The sequence below is a fragment of the Protobothrops mucrosquamatus genome, unplaced genomic scaffold (assembly GCF_001527695.2).
Source record: "Protobothrops mucrosquamatus isolate PMUCROS unplaced genomic scaffold, P.Mucros_1.0 scaffold26, whole genome shotgun sequence".
Taxonomy (NCBI): domain Eukaryota; kingdom Metazoa; phylum Chordata; class Lepidosauria; order Squamata; family Viperidae; genus Protobothrops; species Protobothrops mucrosquamatus.
The window spans coordinates 253,427-270,426 of NW_015386411.1; the positions used below are offsets into that span (position 1 = coordinate 253,427).

At 33.0% G+C, this 17,000-nt stretch overlaps 1 protein-coding gene across 1 annotated transcript in view; it reads right to left on the reverse strand.

Annotated features, from left to right (window-relative positions):
* The window catches only part of CEP290 (centrosomal protein 290), a gene marked incomplete in the record, with an annotated part of 54,865 nt that overhangs the window by 14,240 nt on the left and 23,625 nt on the right, over positions 1–17,000 (reverse strand). The window contains 19 exon segments of the mRNA XM_015810965.1: positions 57–182; positions 608–829; positions 3,104–3,241; positions 5,601–5,814; positions 5,981–6,180; positions 7,364–7,471; positions 8,047–8,310; positions 9,231–9,365; positions 9,455–9,562; positions 9,741–9,905; positions 10,262–10,717; positions 10,811–10,922; positions 11,398–11,549; positions 12,993–13,195; positions 13,742–13,853; positions 14,116–14,289; positions 15,396–15,626; positions 16,006–16,108; positions 16,508–16,623. Coding sequence (XP_015666451.1) covers positions 57–182; positions 608–829; positions 3,104–3,241; positions 5,601–5,814; positions 5,981–6,180; positions 7,364–7,471; positions 8,047–8,310; positions 9,231–9,365; positions 9,455–9,562; positions 9,741–9,905; positions 10,262–10,717; positions 10,811–10,922; positions 11,398–11,549; positions 12,993–13,195; positions 13,742–13,853; positions 14,116–14,289; positions 15,396–15,626; positions 16,006–16,108; positions 16,508–16,623 — 3,339 coding nt within the window.

Genomic DNA, 17,000 nt, shown 5'->3' on the forward strand with positions numbered 1-17,000 from the left:
GGGGGGATAACATGTCAGAGATAAGTCATATTGGCTAAAGACAATTTATATCATACTTTCAACGCCCTTTCTTCTCTTGGATTCTTTTTTTCTGATTCATCACTCTTCTTTCCAAGCTCTGTTTCCATTCTTTTTATTTTTCTTTGAAGTTCATCTATCAGAGTTTGCTCATCAGCCTTGCTCTGAAAAATAAGGAATAGCTTAAGTTATAGTTTCTGTACATCACAAGTGATATAGTACTACAGCATTAGTATAAGGACAGTCTGACAAGTATGAGTATTTCATAATTAGTAATTTTGCAAGTTCATTTGAAAAAAGTGGATATTGCATAGACGTTAATAGTTTGTGACTATAGTTATAGTTTAACTATATTAAACTATAAAATATATGTAGCTGGAACTTCAGTTACTGAAATGACATAAAACAAGATGCAGGAAACATTTGAAAGTATTCTTCAAGCTTAAAAAAGACCTAGATGACTTAACAAATGTGCTCTAAGCAGATTTCTGCATGATTGCAGAGTGACCTGTTTCATCACTGGATGATCAATTGTAGTGCTAAAAAAATATAACACAAAAAATATCCTATGGCAAAAAGGATTACTTACCTGAATTGAATTAGTTAATCTTTTATTCTGCTTTTTCAGTTCTTCATTCTCTTTTTCAATATCATCTTTCTCCCTTAGAACTTTAGTGTAGGCTTTCATTTTTTTCTGAAGTTCTTGATTTAAATCATCCATATCATCTAACAGAGAACTCTCCTTATTTTTGCTTAGTTTAAGAGCATCTTTATGTTTCAAAAGTTGGTCATTTAAATCTTCCATCTGACCCTAAGAAATTAATATATATTAATTATTATTCAGGACAACCAAATAATAAATGATAGATTAAATTCATAGAAAAAAAGGTTGAAAGCATTAATTTCTGACAATAGAAGATAGGATCTTACCCTAGTTGCAAAACACAGGAAAATTCAGTTGTATTTATGGCTCCCAATTCAAAACTAGAAATTGTTTTTTATCACTGCATCCATTTTTTCCAATATTATCTACTTTTGCTGACTATGATTTTACAATTCGCTTTATCTGAGAAGAGGATCTCTAAGAGGGTTTCCTAGTTTAATGGTTCCTGCTTGAATAGAAAATGGACACCATGGCCAGGAAAACCTCTGCCCAGATTTCAGTTGCATATCAAATGCAGCCATTCTTACTGCAGGAAGAAACAGATAAAAACATATTCTACAAGACCTAGAAAACAAGATTGAGGGCAGTCAAGGCTACAATCTATACTGTCTGGTGATTTTAAAGTGTGATTTGTTTTCCTCATAAATCCTAAAACTAGATAAAGACAACCCAGTTAAACAAACCAGTCAAAAGTATCATACCGAAAAGTTCAAAATATTCACAAACTTTTTGTAAACCATGGTATTTGTTTTTTGTTTTTTAATTTACTTATCTTTTTTCCCTTTTCTTTTGTTTTATTTCCTGGCTAAAGATGTAATGTAATTGAATTGAACTGCTAGCCCATTGGAAGAACTGAACTGCAATACTCTAGATCTCTTTAATTATTCAAAACAGTTGCAAAATACTATGATGGTCCAATTTATTATTATTTTTCTAGGAAAAATATTCAGAACCATATTCTTTTCTGATACATTATGTTAATAAGTATTTTCCTATGAAAACTCAGTTTGCAATACTTGTATTGCACTTCAAATGGTATTCTTTTGAATATGCCACAGCAAACAAATAGAAATAGTGTTTCAGCTATTATATTTCTTTCTGACTGTAAAAATAATTTATTAGTCTATATCCAGCTCCACTCTGGAAAAGTGCCTTTTGTTATAGGAAGTATTATAGATACATCTTTCTATTTTTGTATAATCCAGATAGACTTATTTAAGCAGTTATTTCAGATATCCTGCTATAGCAGAAATGCATGTGACTGTGATTATTATATCACACTGATATATAATCTTTTGATACTGTTTTTACTGTTTAACCTGTTATAGATATGTTTTGATAAAAGAAAGTGATATTTCTGCATTAAATAACCATTTCACAATAAATATTGTGAATCTAAAACCCAGAAAGATGAATGCCCTCTGATAAGCTTGATGATGTGCTTCAAAAACTCTATCAGATAACTGTTAATAACTTAAGCAGAAACTTTTGAATAAATAGTAATCACTCATATGCTTTCTCAATTCAAAGTTTCAGAAATTATCCAAACAATTGTACTGATACCCCATTTTTTTATTCTAGCTTGCCTCTTGTATTAATGATCCCCTTTTATTAACAATTGCCATTAAGTTTTTATTTTTTAGCAAGAAAAACTTGTAGGAACCAACGATTTCCTAGCTTTCCTTCAATTATTATTTTTTAAAAAATAAAAGAACAATTATGTCTCAGCAGGTTGGAATGTCCAATATCAAAGATGTTGGACTCCAAAACTGATTGAGGTACTTGGCCACCAGGAGAAAAAAATAAATAAATAGCATTTCTATTTCCCAATATTTGATTTAGTTTAGAGACAGACAGACAGACAGAGAGATACTGTATTTTGAAATCCCACCTAATAAAGCAAATATATCCACTCCTAATTTAATGAAAAATTTCTGTTCCAGTGACTTGGTTGTTAAGCAAAATAGTCACTAAGTATTGTATACTGCACAGTCTCTCTTTGAGGAAGATGGGCAGTATAGAAAAGTGAAAAATAAATTTAAAATATTAAAAAACTAACACATAACTGAAGGAAAGCCACTGTGAGAATTGCTGGTTGCTGTTACCTTATTCAGATTAAGTTCTCATATAGCTCCACCAATATTGCTTTCACTCTGGCAAGTGTTGTTGTCAGATGAGCAAAATGTATGCATTGGCCAGAAAATATTTTTTTTAAATTACCATCATATTTGTGAACGGTCACTAACTGAGGTAGTTGCTAAATGAGGAGCAGGTATAGCTTTAATATGCATACATTCCAACTGTGACATTTTTTTGGGACAAAAAATGCAATTTTCAAAGTGGGATATATTGCTACTAGACACTACTATGGTATGAAGACAAACTAAGCAATATTGTGCAAGCATGCTAATTCCTTTTTACCCTCAATTCCTTTGTGTGCTTGTCAACAATTTGCTGAACATTCATATGTGCCTCCTTTTGTGATGCTACAGAAATTATCTGTTGCTCTGCAGCTGCTGTCATTTCTGCTCGGAGTTCCAGAAGTGCCTTGCTCAAAGCCTAAAAATATCGTTAAAAAGAATAAGCTCTGCAAATAAAAAAATTAACTGTCATTGTATTTGTAAAGATAAATAAACCCAGAATTTAACTTTCTGTAGAATTGGAGTTGCAACCTTTTCTGGCTGAGATGTTTGAGTGACTTCTTTGGAATAAACTCAGAAAGTAATAGATAAGACTACAGAAAATTTTACTTTATTTATATGTAATCTTATACATATACATATACAGCTTCAGGTTTGCCGGTCCGCCTCCTCCCCCTCGCCCTGTTCGCCAGTCCCGTCCGTCCTGCAGCGTGCAGCTGTCCGACGTTGTTGCCAAATTTTTAGGATAATTGCATACAATTATGTTATATATATGTGTGTGTGTGTGTGTGTATCCTCCCTGGTTCAGCTGACAGAAGTGAGGAGAGCCTGTGGCCTAGAGGTTAATACAGTATGGCTAGCTGATGAGAGCTAAATAGCTCGAAATAGCTATACTAGTCTCCCTTTAACTCTTTGTTGGCAAAAATCTAAATTTACAGAAATAGTTCATCGCAATAGCGACTTGAGCCTGCAAAACGCTCCTAGATTGGGGCTGAAAGGCAAAAGTAATCATAGGAGTAGACCAGGTGTTCTATTAGACCGGTTTCACCGGAAAACTATATATATATATGTGTGTGTGTGTGTGTGTGTGTGTGTGTGTGTGTGTGTTTATTTAGCAATAAACAACTGGTTTATACCTCTCCCGGAGATCGAGGATTGTGTTATTGAACATATATATATATATATATATGTGTGTGTGTGTATGTATATGTATAGATGTATATAATTATATATATAATTATTTTAAAAATTTGAGTTCCAGGTATATTTATTCTAGAAACCGCTAAAACTGCTGATCTCCTGGTTCGGCTGTGCTGGCCGGCATCCACAGTGAGAGGATTACCAACCAACGCAACTACATGGCAGATTGACAGCACAACCAAACATGATAGCGGGGGGAATGATCTAGCAACGTCGACGGACAGCTGTGCGTTGCAGGACGGATATGACCGACAGATGGGGCAGGCAGGGGGAGGCAGAACGGCGAAATTGAAATGGATGCCGGCCAGCGCAGCCGAACCAGGATCAATACAGTATTATATATACTCTATATTATACATTATTATATTATATTATATACTGTATATATGCAGTCCCCAATTAAACTCAAAAAGTAATGGATAAGGCTACAGAATTTTTTATTTATTTATTTATTTGTTTGTTTATTTATTTATTTATTTATTGAGAGAGAGAGAGAGAGAGAGAGAGAGAGAGAGAGAGAGAGAGTTTTTTTCAGACAGTCTGATTGATTGCACCTTGGCATTTTGACTGCTATACTGCAGTTCTACTTTTTATAATCTCTTTTGCCTTGCAGCCCCTCAACTAGGGGTGTTAAGCAGGCTCAAGTCACTACTGCAATACATTACAAATTCAGATTTCTTTTTGCTGACAAGAGTTAAAGATTTTAAGTGGGAGACATATGTGTGTGTGTGTGTGTATGCATATATATGCAGTCCCCAACTTATGACAATTGAGCCCAAAATTTCTGTTGTTAAGTGAGACATTTGTTAAGTGAGTTTTGCCCCATTTTACAACCTTTCCTGCTTCAGTTGTTAAGTGAATCACTGCAGTTAATAAGTTAGTAACCCAATTGTTAAGTGAATTTGGCTTCCCCGTTGATTTTCTTGTCAGAACAACCTTAGCTGCCAAGCATTTGAATTTTGATCACACGATCATGGGGATGCTGCAAAGGTTGCAACTGTGGAAAACGATCATAAGTTACTTTTTCAGTGCTGTTGTAACTTTGAATGGTCACTAAATGAACTGTTGTAAATTGAGGACTATCTGTCTGTCTGTCTGTCTGTCTGTCTATCTATCCGTATACACATACATACATACACACATATATACATACATACATACAGGCAGTCCTGAACTTACAACAGTTCATTTAGTGACCATTCAAAGTTATAATGGCACTGACCATTTTTTCCACAGTTGCGATCTTTGCAGCATCCTCATGATCTCTCAGGCACTGGACAGGTTGGAAGAAAAAGAAATGAAAATACCATATCTATTTTGCAATCATCATGCAAACCAAGTAGGAGAACAAAGGAAAGAATCGCTACACCAGTATAGAAACACTGAAGTGTGCCAGCTCTGTAAAAGTGTTGGCAGATAGGTAGCTTTTCTGTTTTCATTTACAATTTTAGTTATGGCTTATAAAATGGTTTTGTCTGTCTTTGCATAATATACTTTATCAAAAAGCTTGTTAATGATTGCACCCTTCCCCTCCCTAGATTTACAATCGCAAAAAAATGTGAAATAATCATACTTACTTTTTGTTGCTTCTCTTTTAAAGCTAGCTGATTCTTTAGTCGCTCCATTAGATTCTTCATTGTAGTTGTTGGAGACCTGTTATTTGCTTCTTTTTGTATTTCCAACTCACTTTTTACATTCAGTAGTTCTTTTCCCATTTTTGACAATAAACTCCTTAATTCTTCTATTTCATCTTGTAGTTTTTTAACTCTATCTTGATGCTTCTCCTCAAGCCTAGTACAACAAAATAATATATAACACTGAATTCCACTATTAAACTGAGCAAAGCCAGGTAGACTAAGAAATAGTCAAATATTATTCAATGCAACACAAGACTCCATTATAAATCAAGACAATCAGTCAAGCTTTTCTAAAAACTAACCATGCAATGTAGACTTACTGGGCCCTGATGTTATCAAACTCCTTGATTTTTACTGCAGTTATCTGTTTTTGCTTCTGTAAGTCAGATGATGTTTTCTTTAATTTGCTGAGAAGGGAATTAAGGGAGCTGTCCTGTTCTGCTATAGTTTGTTCCAGTTCTGCCAGACGAATTAAATGTTTACTTGCTGGAACAGCTAAAGAAGGCTTTTGAATCAACTCCTGCAGAACAAATATATTGAAATAAATCTTTCTGTACTCGTTTATTTCATTTTACCATTTTAACATCAAAAATCAAAGTTTCTTGCCAATACATTTGTAAGAAGAGGTTAATTTAGCTCGTATAATTCTCAATTCAGAACATATACATCAGTCAAAATTAGGAACTTTCAAAGTCACAAGAATTTCAATAGATTTAAATATTCTCCTTAAAGAAATCATTAGGATGATATAATTTTCTTCAGATCACAGATTTTGCAAAATGCAAAGAAATGATATTTTTAATATAGATACCTATATTATAAATATATATAGTCCTCAACGTAAGGCTGCAATCAAACCCAAAATTTATGTTACTAAGTGAGAAATTTGTTAAGTGAGTTTTGCCCCATTTTATGGCTCTTCCTTCCATATTTCTTAAGTGAATCACTGCAGTTGTTAAATTAGTACACAGTTGTTAAGTGACTGGTTTCCTCACAGACTTTGCTGGTCAGAAGGTAGCAAAAGGTGATCACATGACCCCGACACTCTGCAACCATCATAAATATGAGTCAGTTGTCAAGCATCCAAATATAAATCACGTGAGCATGTGGATGCTGCAACGGTCATAAATGTGAAAAATGGTCATAAGTCACTTTTTTCAGTGCTGTTGTAATTTTAAAGAGTTACTAAGTGAACTGTTGTAATTCGAGGAGTACCTATACAAGTTATTGTTGTTTATGTCCATAATAGCAAATATTGTCCATTTCTTTCTATTTACTCACATGAATTGCTCCAAATCAAAAGTTAATAGTGTCAACTCTACCTGTTAGTTCCATCAATAGCTAGCCTAATAATAATAATAACAATAATGTGCAACTATGACAAAAAAATAGTATCAATGGTGATAGGCGCCTTGGGTGCAATCCCAATACAACTGGAGCACCACTTGAACACCACTGGCACTGATAAAATCACCATCAGTCAATTGCAAAAGGCAGTTTTATTTGAATACCTGACATCCTGCACCGATACCTTGAATACCATGAAACAATATCACCTCATCCTAGGTTCATGGGAAGGGCTCAAAAGTGGACAAAAATGCCAAATCCACTCTAAACTTCTGGTTGACTGCACAAAATTTCCCCATTTTACCTTTATGTCATAAGCATTTAGTTTATAAACAAATGAAACTTATTATACTTACTAAAGCTGTTTGCTTGAATTTATTAAAGGAACTGTCAACATGTACATCTAATTTCTGATGCAGAATTCTGAGGTCCTCTTCATGATTCTTTGCAATTTCTTCTTGTTCCTAAATAATACATTTGTATTTCTTATAACAATAGACTTTACTGATAATTTGCACTATTTTATCTAATAAAAACATATTTCATACACATACATATATGCACACCCACACACACATATATATACATACACACACATACGCACACATATTCATTCATTCATTCATTCATTCATTCATTCATTCATTCATTCAATGATTTAGACTCATTTTGTTTCTGCAGGCTTATTCCTCCCAAAACTACTCAAATACTAAATCAGATTTATTACAAAATACAAAGAAACCCAAACTAACTCTCCACATTTTCCATTTTCAAAATAAGATTACCTATAACTTTAATATGTGACCTATTTATGTTTCTTTTTTCTTCTTCATCCCTACTAACCTGTTAGTTTCATTCCTTTCATTCCTAGGAGTGTTTTTCACGATGCACAAAATATTTTAAAAAAACTGAAATATTAGGAAAATGCCAGTTGAAAGTATTGGTATACTAAGTTTTTTTCCAAGCCTAATCACAATTTCCATTATGAAACCTAAATATTCCACCTTCATTTTTATTTAAGTGTTCTAAATTATAATACCTCTCGTGCTTTGGCCAAAAGGTGTTGGTACTTTTTCAGAATTTCTTCTTTCTGATTTAATCTAGCTTGCATATTTGCAATGGTCTGGTGTGCAATTTTCAGAGCATGAGGGTGGGTATAATCATCAATTTGATCTAGCTGTACTACCAATTTCTCTCTTTCAGATGATGCTGGCAATTGCAGTCTTAGTTCATTTATGACTTTGTCTCGTGACAAGATGTTTTGCTCTGCTTTCCACAAAGCAGCTTCTTTTTCTTTTAGCTTCTGAAACCAAAAAAATCCATATTATTGAAAAATTAGTTATAAAAAGAACTTTCAGCAATGCGAACATTTTACATGACATTTCAATCAATTATACTTCTATTGTGATATAATCAGACTTAAATCTAACATGCGTGCAGATTTATTATTATTATTATTTTTAATTCTAACTTTGTAACTTTCTTCAAGTTAAAAATACCAGGAGAAGAGCAGGGAGGCAGGTTTATGATGGTATGGGTAAAAGTGGGATGGTAATGATAGTGGAGGCAACTGCAAGAGAAGGAACTCAGAATTTTCTAGATAGCAGCTTTGGAAATAGAAAATATAAAAAATAATTACAGAACATAAGAGCTAGCTGGTAAAGTTTTTGCTAGGAATATTTAATTTGATCTTTTGCTGAACATTTTACTGTGCTTAGATCCTGTAGAATCAGAGCCAGTTACAATATTAAAAATAACAGTAGTAATACATTTATTTTGTATTTAGTCATCATAGATAAAAAAGGCACATTAATTTATCAACTAATGTTGATAAGTTAAACTATCATAAAATAGTTTAAGCCCATATATTAAGGCTTAAATGGTCAGAATTTGATCATCCTACTAGCTAAAGGTAATCACAAAAATTAAAATGCTTTTATCAAGAAATCAAATTAAGTTAATATATTTATACTGACATTTCATTAACAATATTTTCTATTTTTCCATTTTTATTTAGGAAAACCTGAGAATTTCTGGTTAAAACTCCCAGGTTTCCAGCCATATACTATTGAAGTGATAAAGTATTGTTAATTATTTGTGAAAAGTAATTAAAAACACTCTCAGTTCCTCAGCTCGCTTGAATACTGATAATTTTCTCCCTCTCTCTTGATCTGATAACATCATTAAAAGCAGAGGATTCAATTAGGTGAGTAGTTCTATTACCTCTTCTACAGATTTACAGGTGACTTGCATTTCCAGAATTGTTCGACTTTGCTCTCTAACTGTTTTAAGAGCTTGCTGAAGCTGATGTGGAAGAGGCAAGCTAGGATCTGGAACTGTACCTGCAGCTTCATTAAACTGTAAATGAGAGAAATAAATGGAAGATAAAGAAAGCAGCCCCACCCCAAATATGGTTCTATTACATGGCATTAAATCAATGTAATTACCTTCTGAGCTGTACTTAATATGTCCTGTTTCTGACTATCGTATATATCCAGCTGACGTTCTAATTCTACTTCTCTTTTATCCCAGGCCATCTGTCGCTCCTCGTGGAACTACAATTAGATCAGAATTTTACATGAAGAATGACATCTAGGAATGACACCACTAGAGTACAGTGGTACAAATAAACTTACATGCAAAAAATGTTTTTATGAAAGATTAACAACTAACATTCTTAAGAATATATTGATCTTTTTAAGAAAAAAATTGACAATGGTATTTTTTTTGTACCTTGCCCTGCTGAACAAGTTCTTCTTCCAAATGATTGATTGTCTGTTCATATTCAGAGAAGATATTTTTTAAATATTTAATCTCCTCATTTTTTCTGGATAATTCACGATTTAGCTTAAGTTCTTGGAGGCGAAGTTCTTCAATTTTCACATGCCACTCAATTACCTGTTAATTTATAATAAGTCAAATGTCAACAGTAATTTAAATGCCTCATTTAATTAATTCCAGTAAAGTAGCATAATGATCAAGAATTGAACAACTGTTATAGTTTTTCAGAAAGGAATTAAAGGCTTTGAAATGGAATTATTGATGTACCTATACAAAGTTTAGTGCACATCTAATAATCTTCTAGCCCTAACTAACAAGATGACTTTATAAAAGAAATATAAATCACTGTGTACCACTAAGAAGGATACAAAGCCATTCAAATAGGCATGGATGATGAGAATAATATCCAAAGCCTGATCTGGCATATGCAGGATTACATATAAAAACTTTCAATTTAAAACTGAATATCTAACCTTTTGTGCTCCTCTTGCATCTTTTAAAGTGGCTACTAGTTCTTCTATTCCTTTTAATTTCATCTCCAACTCCACTGCTTTGTTCTCTGCATTTCGTCGTTCCTGCTGAGCTTGCTGGATATCTTCCATAGTTTTAAGTTTGTCATTCTGCAGTTGAATCATAGTCTTGGAGAACTTCTCCTGTTGAGCCAGGGGCAAAGCACCACTAAATTGCCTCCGTAATGACTGAACAGTTTGGCGTAAATGTTTGACTCTATTTCTCCCCTCAAGTCTTGCATAATATAATGCTTGCTGTTTGTCATCCAGTTTCTGCTCTAAGCGCATGTTAGCGATCTCTGTCTTCTGAAGTTTTGATGTTGCAGCTGCCAACTTAGTTATAGCTGTAGCCTCACTAACCTGAAGGGCCACAATATGCTGATGTAATTTTGCAATAAGAGTTTTTTCATCTGATTGTACCTAAAATCCAATAAAATAAAAATAAATTAAATGTGTTTAAAAGAACATTACTAAAAAGAGCATTAAAAACTATGCTGGTATCAGAAATCATACCTGATAGTCCAAAATCTGCATCCTAAGTGATTCTACTTCTTTATCTCTCAATTGTTGCCGATTCTCCAGTGCAGTAACTTGTGTCTTAGCTATATCAGAAAGCTCCCTTAACCTTATGGCAGAAATAAAAGATACTGTAAGAGTTGGCAAGATCAGAAAAAAGGCCTAAAATTGGACTATTAAAATAACAATATACCAGTATCAACTATTTTTTCTACTCATAAATGGCTCTCAGAACCAGAACAGAAAAAGCTATAAGAGTTCAATCTTGAATGTATTATGTAAATAGTTTGACTCCTTCAGTTTGCAATAACTGATTTTCTTTTATATTAAATTAAAAATTAATAAAATGAATGAGAGTATTTTCTAAAGAGACACATGAAAGCTTTCTTTATAATAATCCCCAAGCTTCATAAGTTTGTAAAAGAGTTTGGGAATAAAAAGAAGTTAATTTACCAAAAACCTGTCTTAAAAATTTTCCATTAAAAAGATCTTGTGACATACATATATAGGAAAAAGATGATCTGCTGGGTAATTATCAGCACACTCCCTCTTTTTTCAGCAAAGGGATGCAGTTTAAAACTTACTTTGATGCCTCAATCTTGAGTTCAGTTTCACTTTTCTCTAGCTCCATTATTCGACGTTTATCCACCTCATTTATTCCTTTACTCACACTGTTTGACAGTTCATCTCGCAAAGACTGTTCTACTTTCTGTGCTTCAAGGTTGATTTTTGTAAGCTAAGAAAGATCAAATTGAAATTAATTTTACTGAGATAATACAAAACAATATCTAAACATATAGCTGGACAAGTTATATCATGTGCATTTTTATGACATTCCTAAACATGTAACTCCTTCTGACTTACTAAACTAGAAGGAAACTCACTTCAAAACACAATCTGTCTATATCTATTGTATATTTCACTCAATGTATGGCATATTTGCCAAAAAGTCTAGGAACAGTGTTTTAATTTGATTACATTAAAGATGAATATATTTCAAAGCATACTGTTTTACAACTGCCTATCTAATAAAGGAATTATGTATGAAATCTTCAAATACTCTTTACAAATACTGAAATAAAGATCTAATAAAGTGAGTACGGCCTAGGCTAAATCTAATACTACTGACAAGAGGTGAGAAGACAGGTATTGTATATATTTAATCTGATAGCTGTTTATATTGTTAGAACTTGGGATATTAGATTACAGCATAAGACATTTCTCTTTGAAATACATGCAAGAGTTTGATTTTTATATCAAATGTAGCCAGCAGCATCGTAAAAATAATTTATATAATAAATGTAATATGACATAACTTAACCTAACCTAAAACATAACATAACATAATATATTAAATATAATGTTTGATGTTGCTGTTTGTTTTACAAGAGCCATCGCAATCATAGCTAATGGATCTCAGGGGCTGCCACAAAGAAGAAGGAGTCAAGCTACTTTCCAAGGCGCCTGAAGGCAGGACAAGAAGCAACGGATGGAAACTAATCAAGGAGAGAAGCAACCTAGAACTAAGGAGAAACTTCCTGACAGTTAGAACAATTAACCATTGGAACAACCTTCCTCCAGAAGCGGTGAATGCTCCAATACTGGAAGTTTTTAAGAAGAGACTGGACAGCCATTTGTCTGAAATGGTATAGGGTTTCCTGCCTGAGCAGGGGGTTGGGCTAGATGACCTCCAAGGTCCCTTCCAACTTTATTTTATACATACATACATACATACATACATACATACATACATACATTTATATATAAATATAATAAATGTAATATTGTCTCATAAATGTTGTCTCATCATCCAATCCATTATCCAAAAGGCAGGAATGAATGGCAGAAATCTGAAGCAACAATGAGATCCACTTAGATTCCAAAAGCAAAACTCACTTACAGTATAATCATTTGCCTATTTACTTGAAATACAGCTCACTGAATCAATGGAAGCTACTCACAGGTAAATATGTACCTTACTGCACCTTTTACATCAATATAGAATTTGAGCATGTACATGCTCCCTATTTTAATCAATAGTCCCTAAAAGTCTCTATCACCATGAATTTTTTAAAAAACCAACAAGTTAATTCAATGACAGATAATTACAAATAAAACAGCAATCTATAATTGTATGAAACACTTTATGCAAGCTATGTAAATAAAGCTTAATAACTACCTCAGCAAATTTTGTTTCTAGTTCAAAGTTACGTTCTTCTGCTTGTTTTAATGTATTTCGTAGGTGTTCATACATTCTCTGACAATGCTCTGCTCTCTGTCGTTCATTTAGTTCCTTCATTTCAAGCATAGTAATTTTCTTAGAAATAGAAACAATCTCACTGTTGGTTATGGCCTTTGTAGCTTTGTCTGTAGTACTGTCTCCTAATAACAATAATATCATCATCATGTACAATAAAATGCTACTCACATGCACTACATACCTTGAATAGAAATAAAATATAATAACAGTGTTATAGAAAATATATTAAATTTTCCAAAATCTTTATTCTTTTAATGTAAAAGAAAGCAGGAATATGACCCAAGTGACTTAACCATAATGTTGTTCAATTATAGTAGATTAATAATTTGTTGATGATCTAATCCCATTTGTGAGTTTGAGATACCTCATTTTTTCACTGAAGACAGAAGAAACCAACTTTCCCAAACAGGACAAGGCACTTAACATATGTTAACATTCTAATACAGGAGAAATGAAACAGAGATATAACTAAAACCTATGTTCTTTTTTTCAACTCAATACATGGATGTAATTAAGAATTTTACTCTTGCCAAACTTAGAATGTGAAATTGGTGTTCCATCACTTCCCAAGTAAAAAAGAAAAAATATACAAACTTGTCAATTTGTTAGTTTTACAGAAAAAGAGTAAAATGCATTACCATATCTTTTTACCCTAACCATGTGCTTACCAAGTTTTGCTGTTTGTTCCCAGGCTTGTTCAATTGTATGAAGTTTCTCTTTTGTAATTTCTAGTTCCTTATTTAAAGATTCTATCTGATTTTTCAAAGATGTGTTCTCATGCTATGAAAGAAAATGTAAAGGTACATTATTTTTCTAAATATAATTTGAATGTAATTATAGTACTGATTTTTCTATGTTGGCCTGACTGAAATATACTTTGACTTTAACAGCAGTTTCATGGGGCCACTCCATAAAGATCCCCTTCTAATTCTTGTTGATAATGAAGCATCCAATTGGATTTGCTAATAGCTTGAAAAGTAAATGAAGGATGAAGCGAACAATATAAAGTTTGTTCAAAGTAATATAATATAAATAATATTACCTCTAGGCGTTCCACATTGTTTGTTCTTTGAATAAGCAAGTTATCTTTTTGAAGCATATCCCTGTATTTAGCAGTTAACTCATTATATTGTTTATTAGCCATTTCAAGATCATTTAGAGGTACGCTGTCATCCAATGCTTTTTGCAATGCTGCTATCTTGAAAGTTGCCATTTCCTAAATTGAAAAAGAGAAAATGCCTTTTAAAATATAAAAGCTTAAATACTGAGTTCAGGAGAATGTTGTCAATGGTCCCAAGGAAATTATTATTCCAAGAGTTACTAGAAATACTGTATATCTGTAGGAGTGGCAGAGCCTGGGGGTGGAGTCAAAGAAAGAATCAGCCTAGAGTTTCTATGTTGCCACAAGCTGATAAAGTCCAAACCTTCATGAAAGCCAGCTTGTTGACTTTGGGCCAGACACTGTCTCAGTCCAACTCACCTCACAGGGTTGTTATTGTGAGGAAAATAGAAGGAGGAAGGAGCTATTTGTAAAAATAATAAATACAAATACAAATAAATAAATCCTAATCTAGTGCCAAAATAGTGCTAACCATTAGTCAACTGCATTCTTGTGCATAGGCATGAGCAATAAATCAATTTAATTGGAACTTAAAGTGTGGCCCTTGTCTTTTGCGCAAGACATTAATCTAGTCAATGGATTGCAATGAAACCATCAGAATGGAATCTGACCTGCAGGCCAGTACAGTAGCTGACCAAGTGACTTTGGATGCTGTTCTATGCCACCAGGATGGTTTGGAAACCAAGATATGCAATGTGTCAGTCAAAATGCATAATATGTCAACTATGATGCTCCAATTGAGCCAACAAATGCAGAATTTACCTCAATTTCCCCCTATACCAATAGCTCCAGCACCAACACTTGCTCCGGCAGTGCTGCCTATTTTACAGAGAACTCTCAGTAGTTTGCCAGAAAGGTTTGGAGGAGAGTCAGAAAAGATGAGAACTTTCATAGCACAATATGAGCTGCTTATGGGCACCCGGGCAGCAGAATTTCCAACTGACTGGTTTCGAGTTTCCTTTATACAAAGTCTCCTCATAGTCTCAGCACCTCAAAGGGCCCTGTCCATCATTAAATGCAATGACCCTATTATAGATAACTATCAGAATTGTATGGAAAACTTCAGGGGGCACTTCAGGAATCTGATAAGAGAGACTACAGCAACATACCAGATTCATGAACTTGATAACACATAACCAATCAATTTATGTGTAATTGAACCATACAATGTGATAAACAAACTTGGATAAAGTAACACATACTTTGAACCTTTGCAAAGATCCAATCTTCTCTCGAACCGTCACCTCCACTGATACCATCTCAGTCTTCATTTTCTCATTTTCTTTGCGAAGATGCCTTTCCATTTCAAGTAATGTTGCGTATTGTCTTGTCATTGATCTTTCATTGACTCTCAGAACAGTTATTTTTCTACTATAATCCACAAATAGTTGTTTAGTATCATCACTATCCTTTTCAAGTGCATCTAATAAATCCTGTGGGAAGTTTCCAGTATTATAGACATTGTAGTCAACATTTGGTAAGCATTTTACTCATGAATAATTAACGTTCTGGATTATGAAGCTTTATTCATACCATCAATCTACTCCACCTTCCCTCAGACCCAAGTATTTTCCAAAAGAATCTATTCAGAGAACTAAGTACATTAACAGCTAGGAAAACAGCTTTTGCTCTCTATTCCTCTTTGTGTGATAAAGTATGGGGAAAAGTAAAAACCTCAGCAAATCAAAGATCCCTTGCTAATACTGTAGGAAGAAAGCTAATTAAATGATATTCTTAGGATTATAGTTAACATTTTCTCTGTTTGCATGTAAATTAAAATTTACTACATCCAAATGAAAATAATCTCCTTACAGTATATTCCTTTATTTTTACATCATCTTCCTCCTTTTGATACTCCAATCTTTTCTTTTCCTGTAGTATTTTGTCATTAGCAACTTGCCAGTGTTCCCTTTCACTAAAAAAGAGAGAAGCTTTTAAATAAATGCATGCATATTTAAAGCAATTTCTTTTTATCAATCTGTAAAATATATTTTTAACAAGTTAGGTGGATGCCTAGGTTTGAAAGTTTAGATTAAAAAGTTATGAACAATTTTTTGTTCAACAGTCTTAGACAGAAAAAAGCTAAGATTGTCATGATTTCAAAATATTTCTTTTTGACACAATAGTATCAGTTTTAAAATTTGTAATTTGGCAATATGAACCATAAAGGAGTAAAAACTATTAATAAACGGAGTTGAATGTATTATGTCATAGGCCAGCTCAAAAAACCTATCAGACAAAATTCTCACTTCTTCCATTAACAAAGATATTTTGACTTTCTAATCAAAAGAATCAGAAGGAAAAACCACTATACCTTTGATATTCTTTATACAGCAAGCCTTGTTGATGGCGGATAACTGCAAATTTTCTCTTATATTCTTCTATTGCCTCTTCTAATTTTTTGAAGAGCTGTTCTTTATTTTCAAATTCCTAATAATACACTTAAATTAAAAATATGATACCTCTCTACTTCAATTCCAATGTTATTGTTTTCTTGAAGTTAATGAAGTTAGTGAATTAATGCTTCACAACACTTTATTTGTATAAGCATCTGCTAACAAAATGTCCTATGCGCATGCTATTTTGTGTGTTTGTGTGTAATATACATATAAATTTATATGTATTATATAATAAGCATTCATACTTGTCTATAACTAGATTTTAGGAAAAAATATTAATTGAAAAGCTACTAAGTTTAACTCTCAAGAATGAAGAAACCCTATTTGCATGTTCTTCCTGAACTTTTGTTTCTGTATATGGGAAAAAATCTGACAGGTTGGACATATAGAAATACATATGTTATTTAG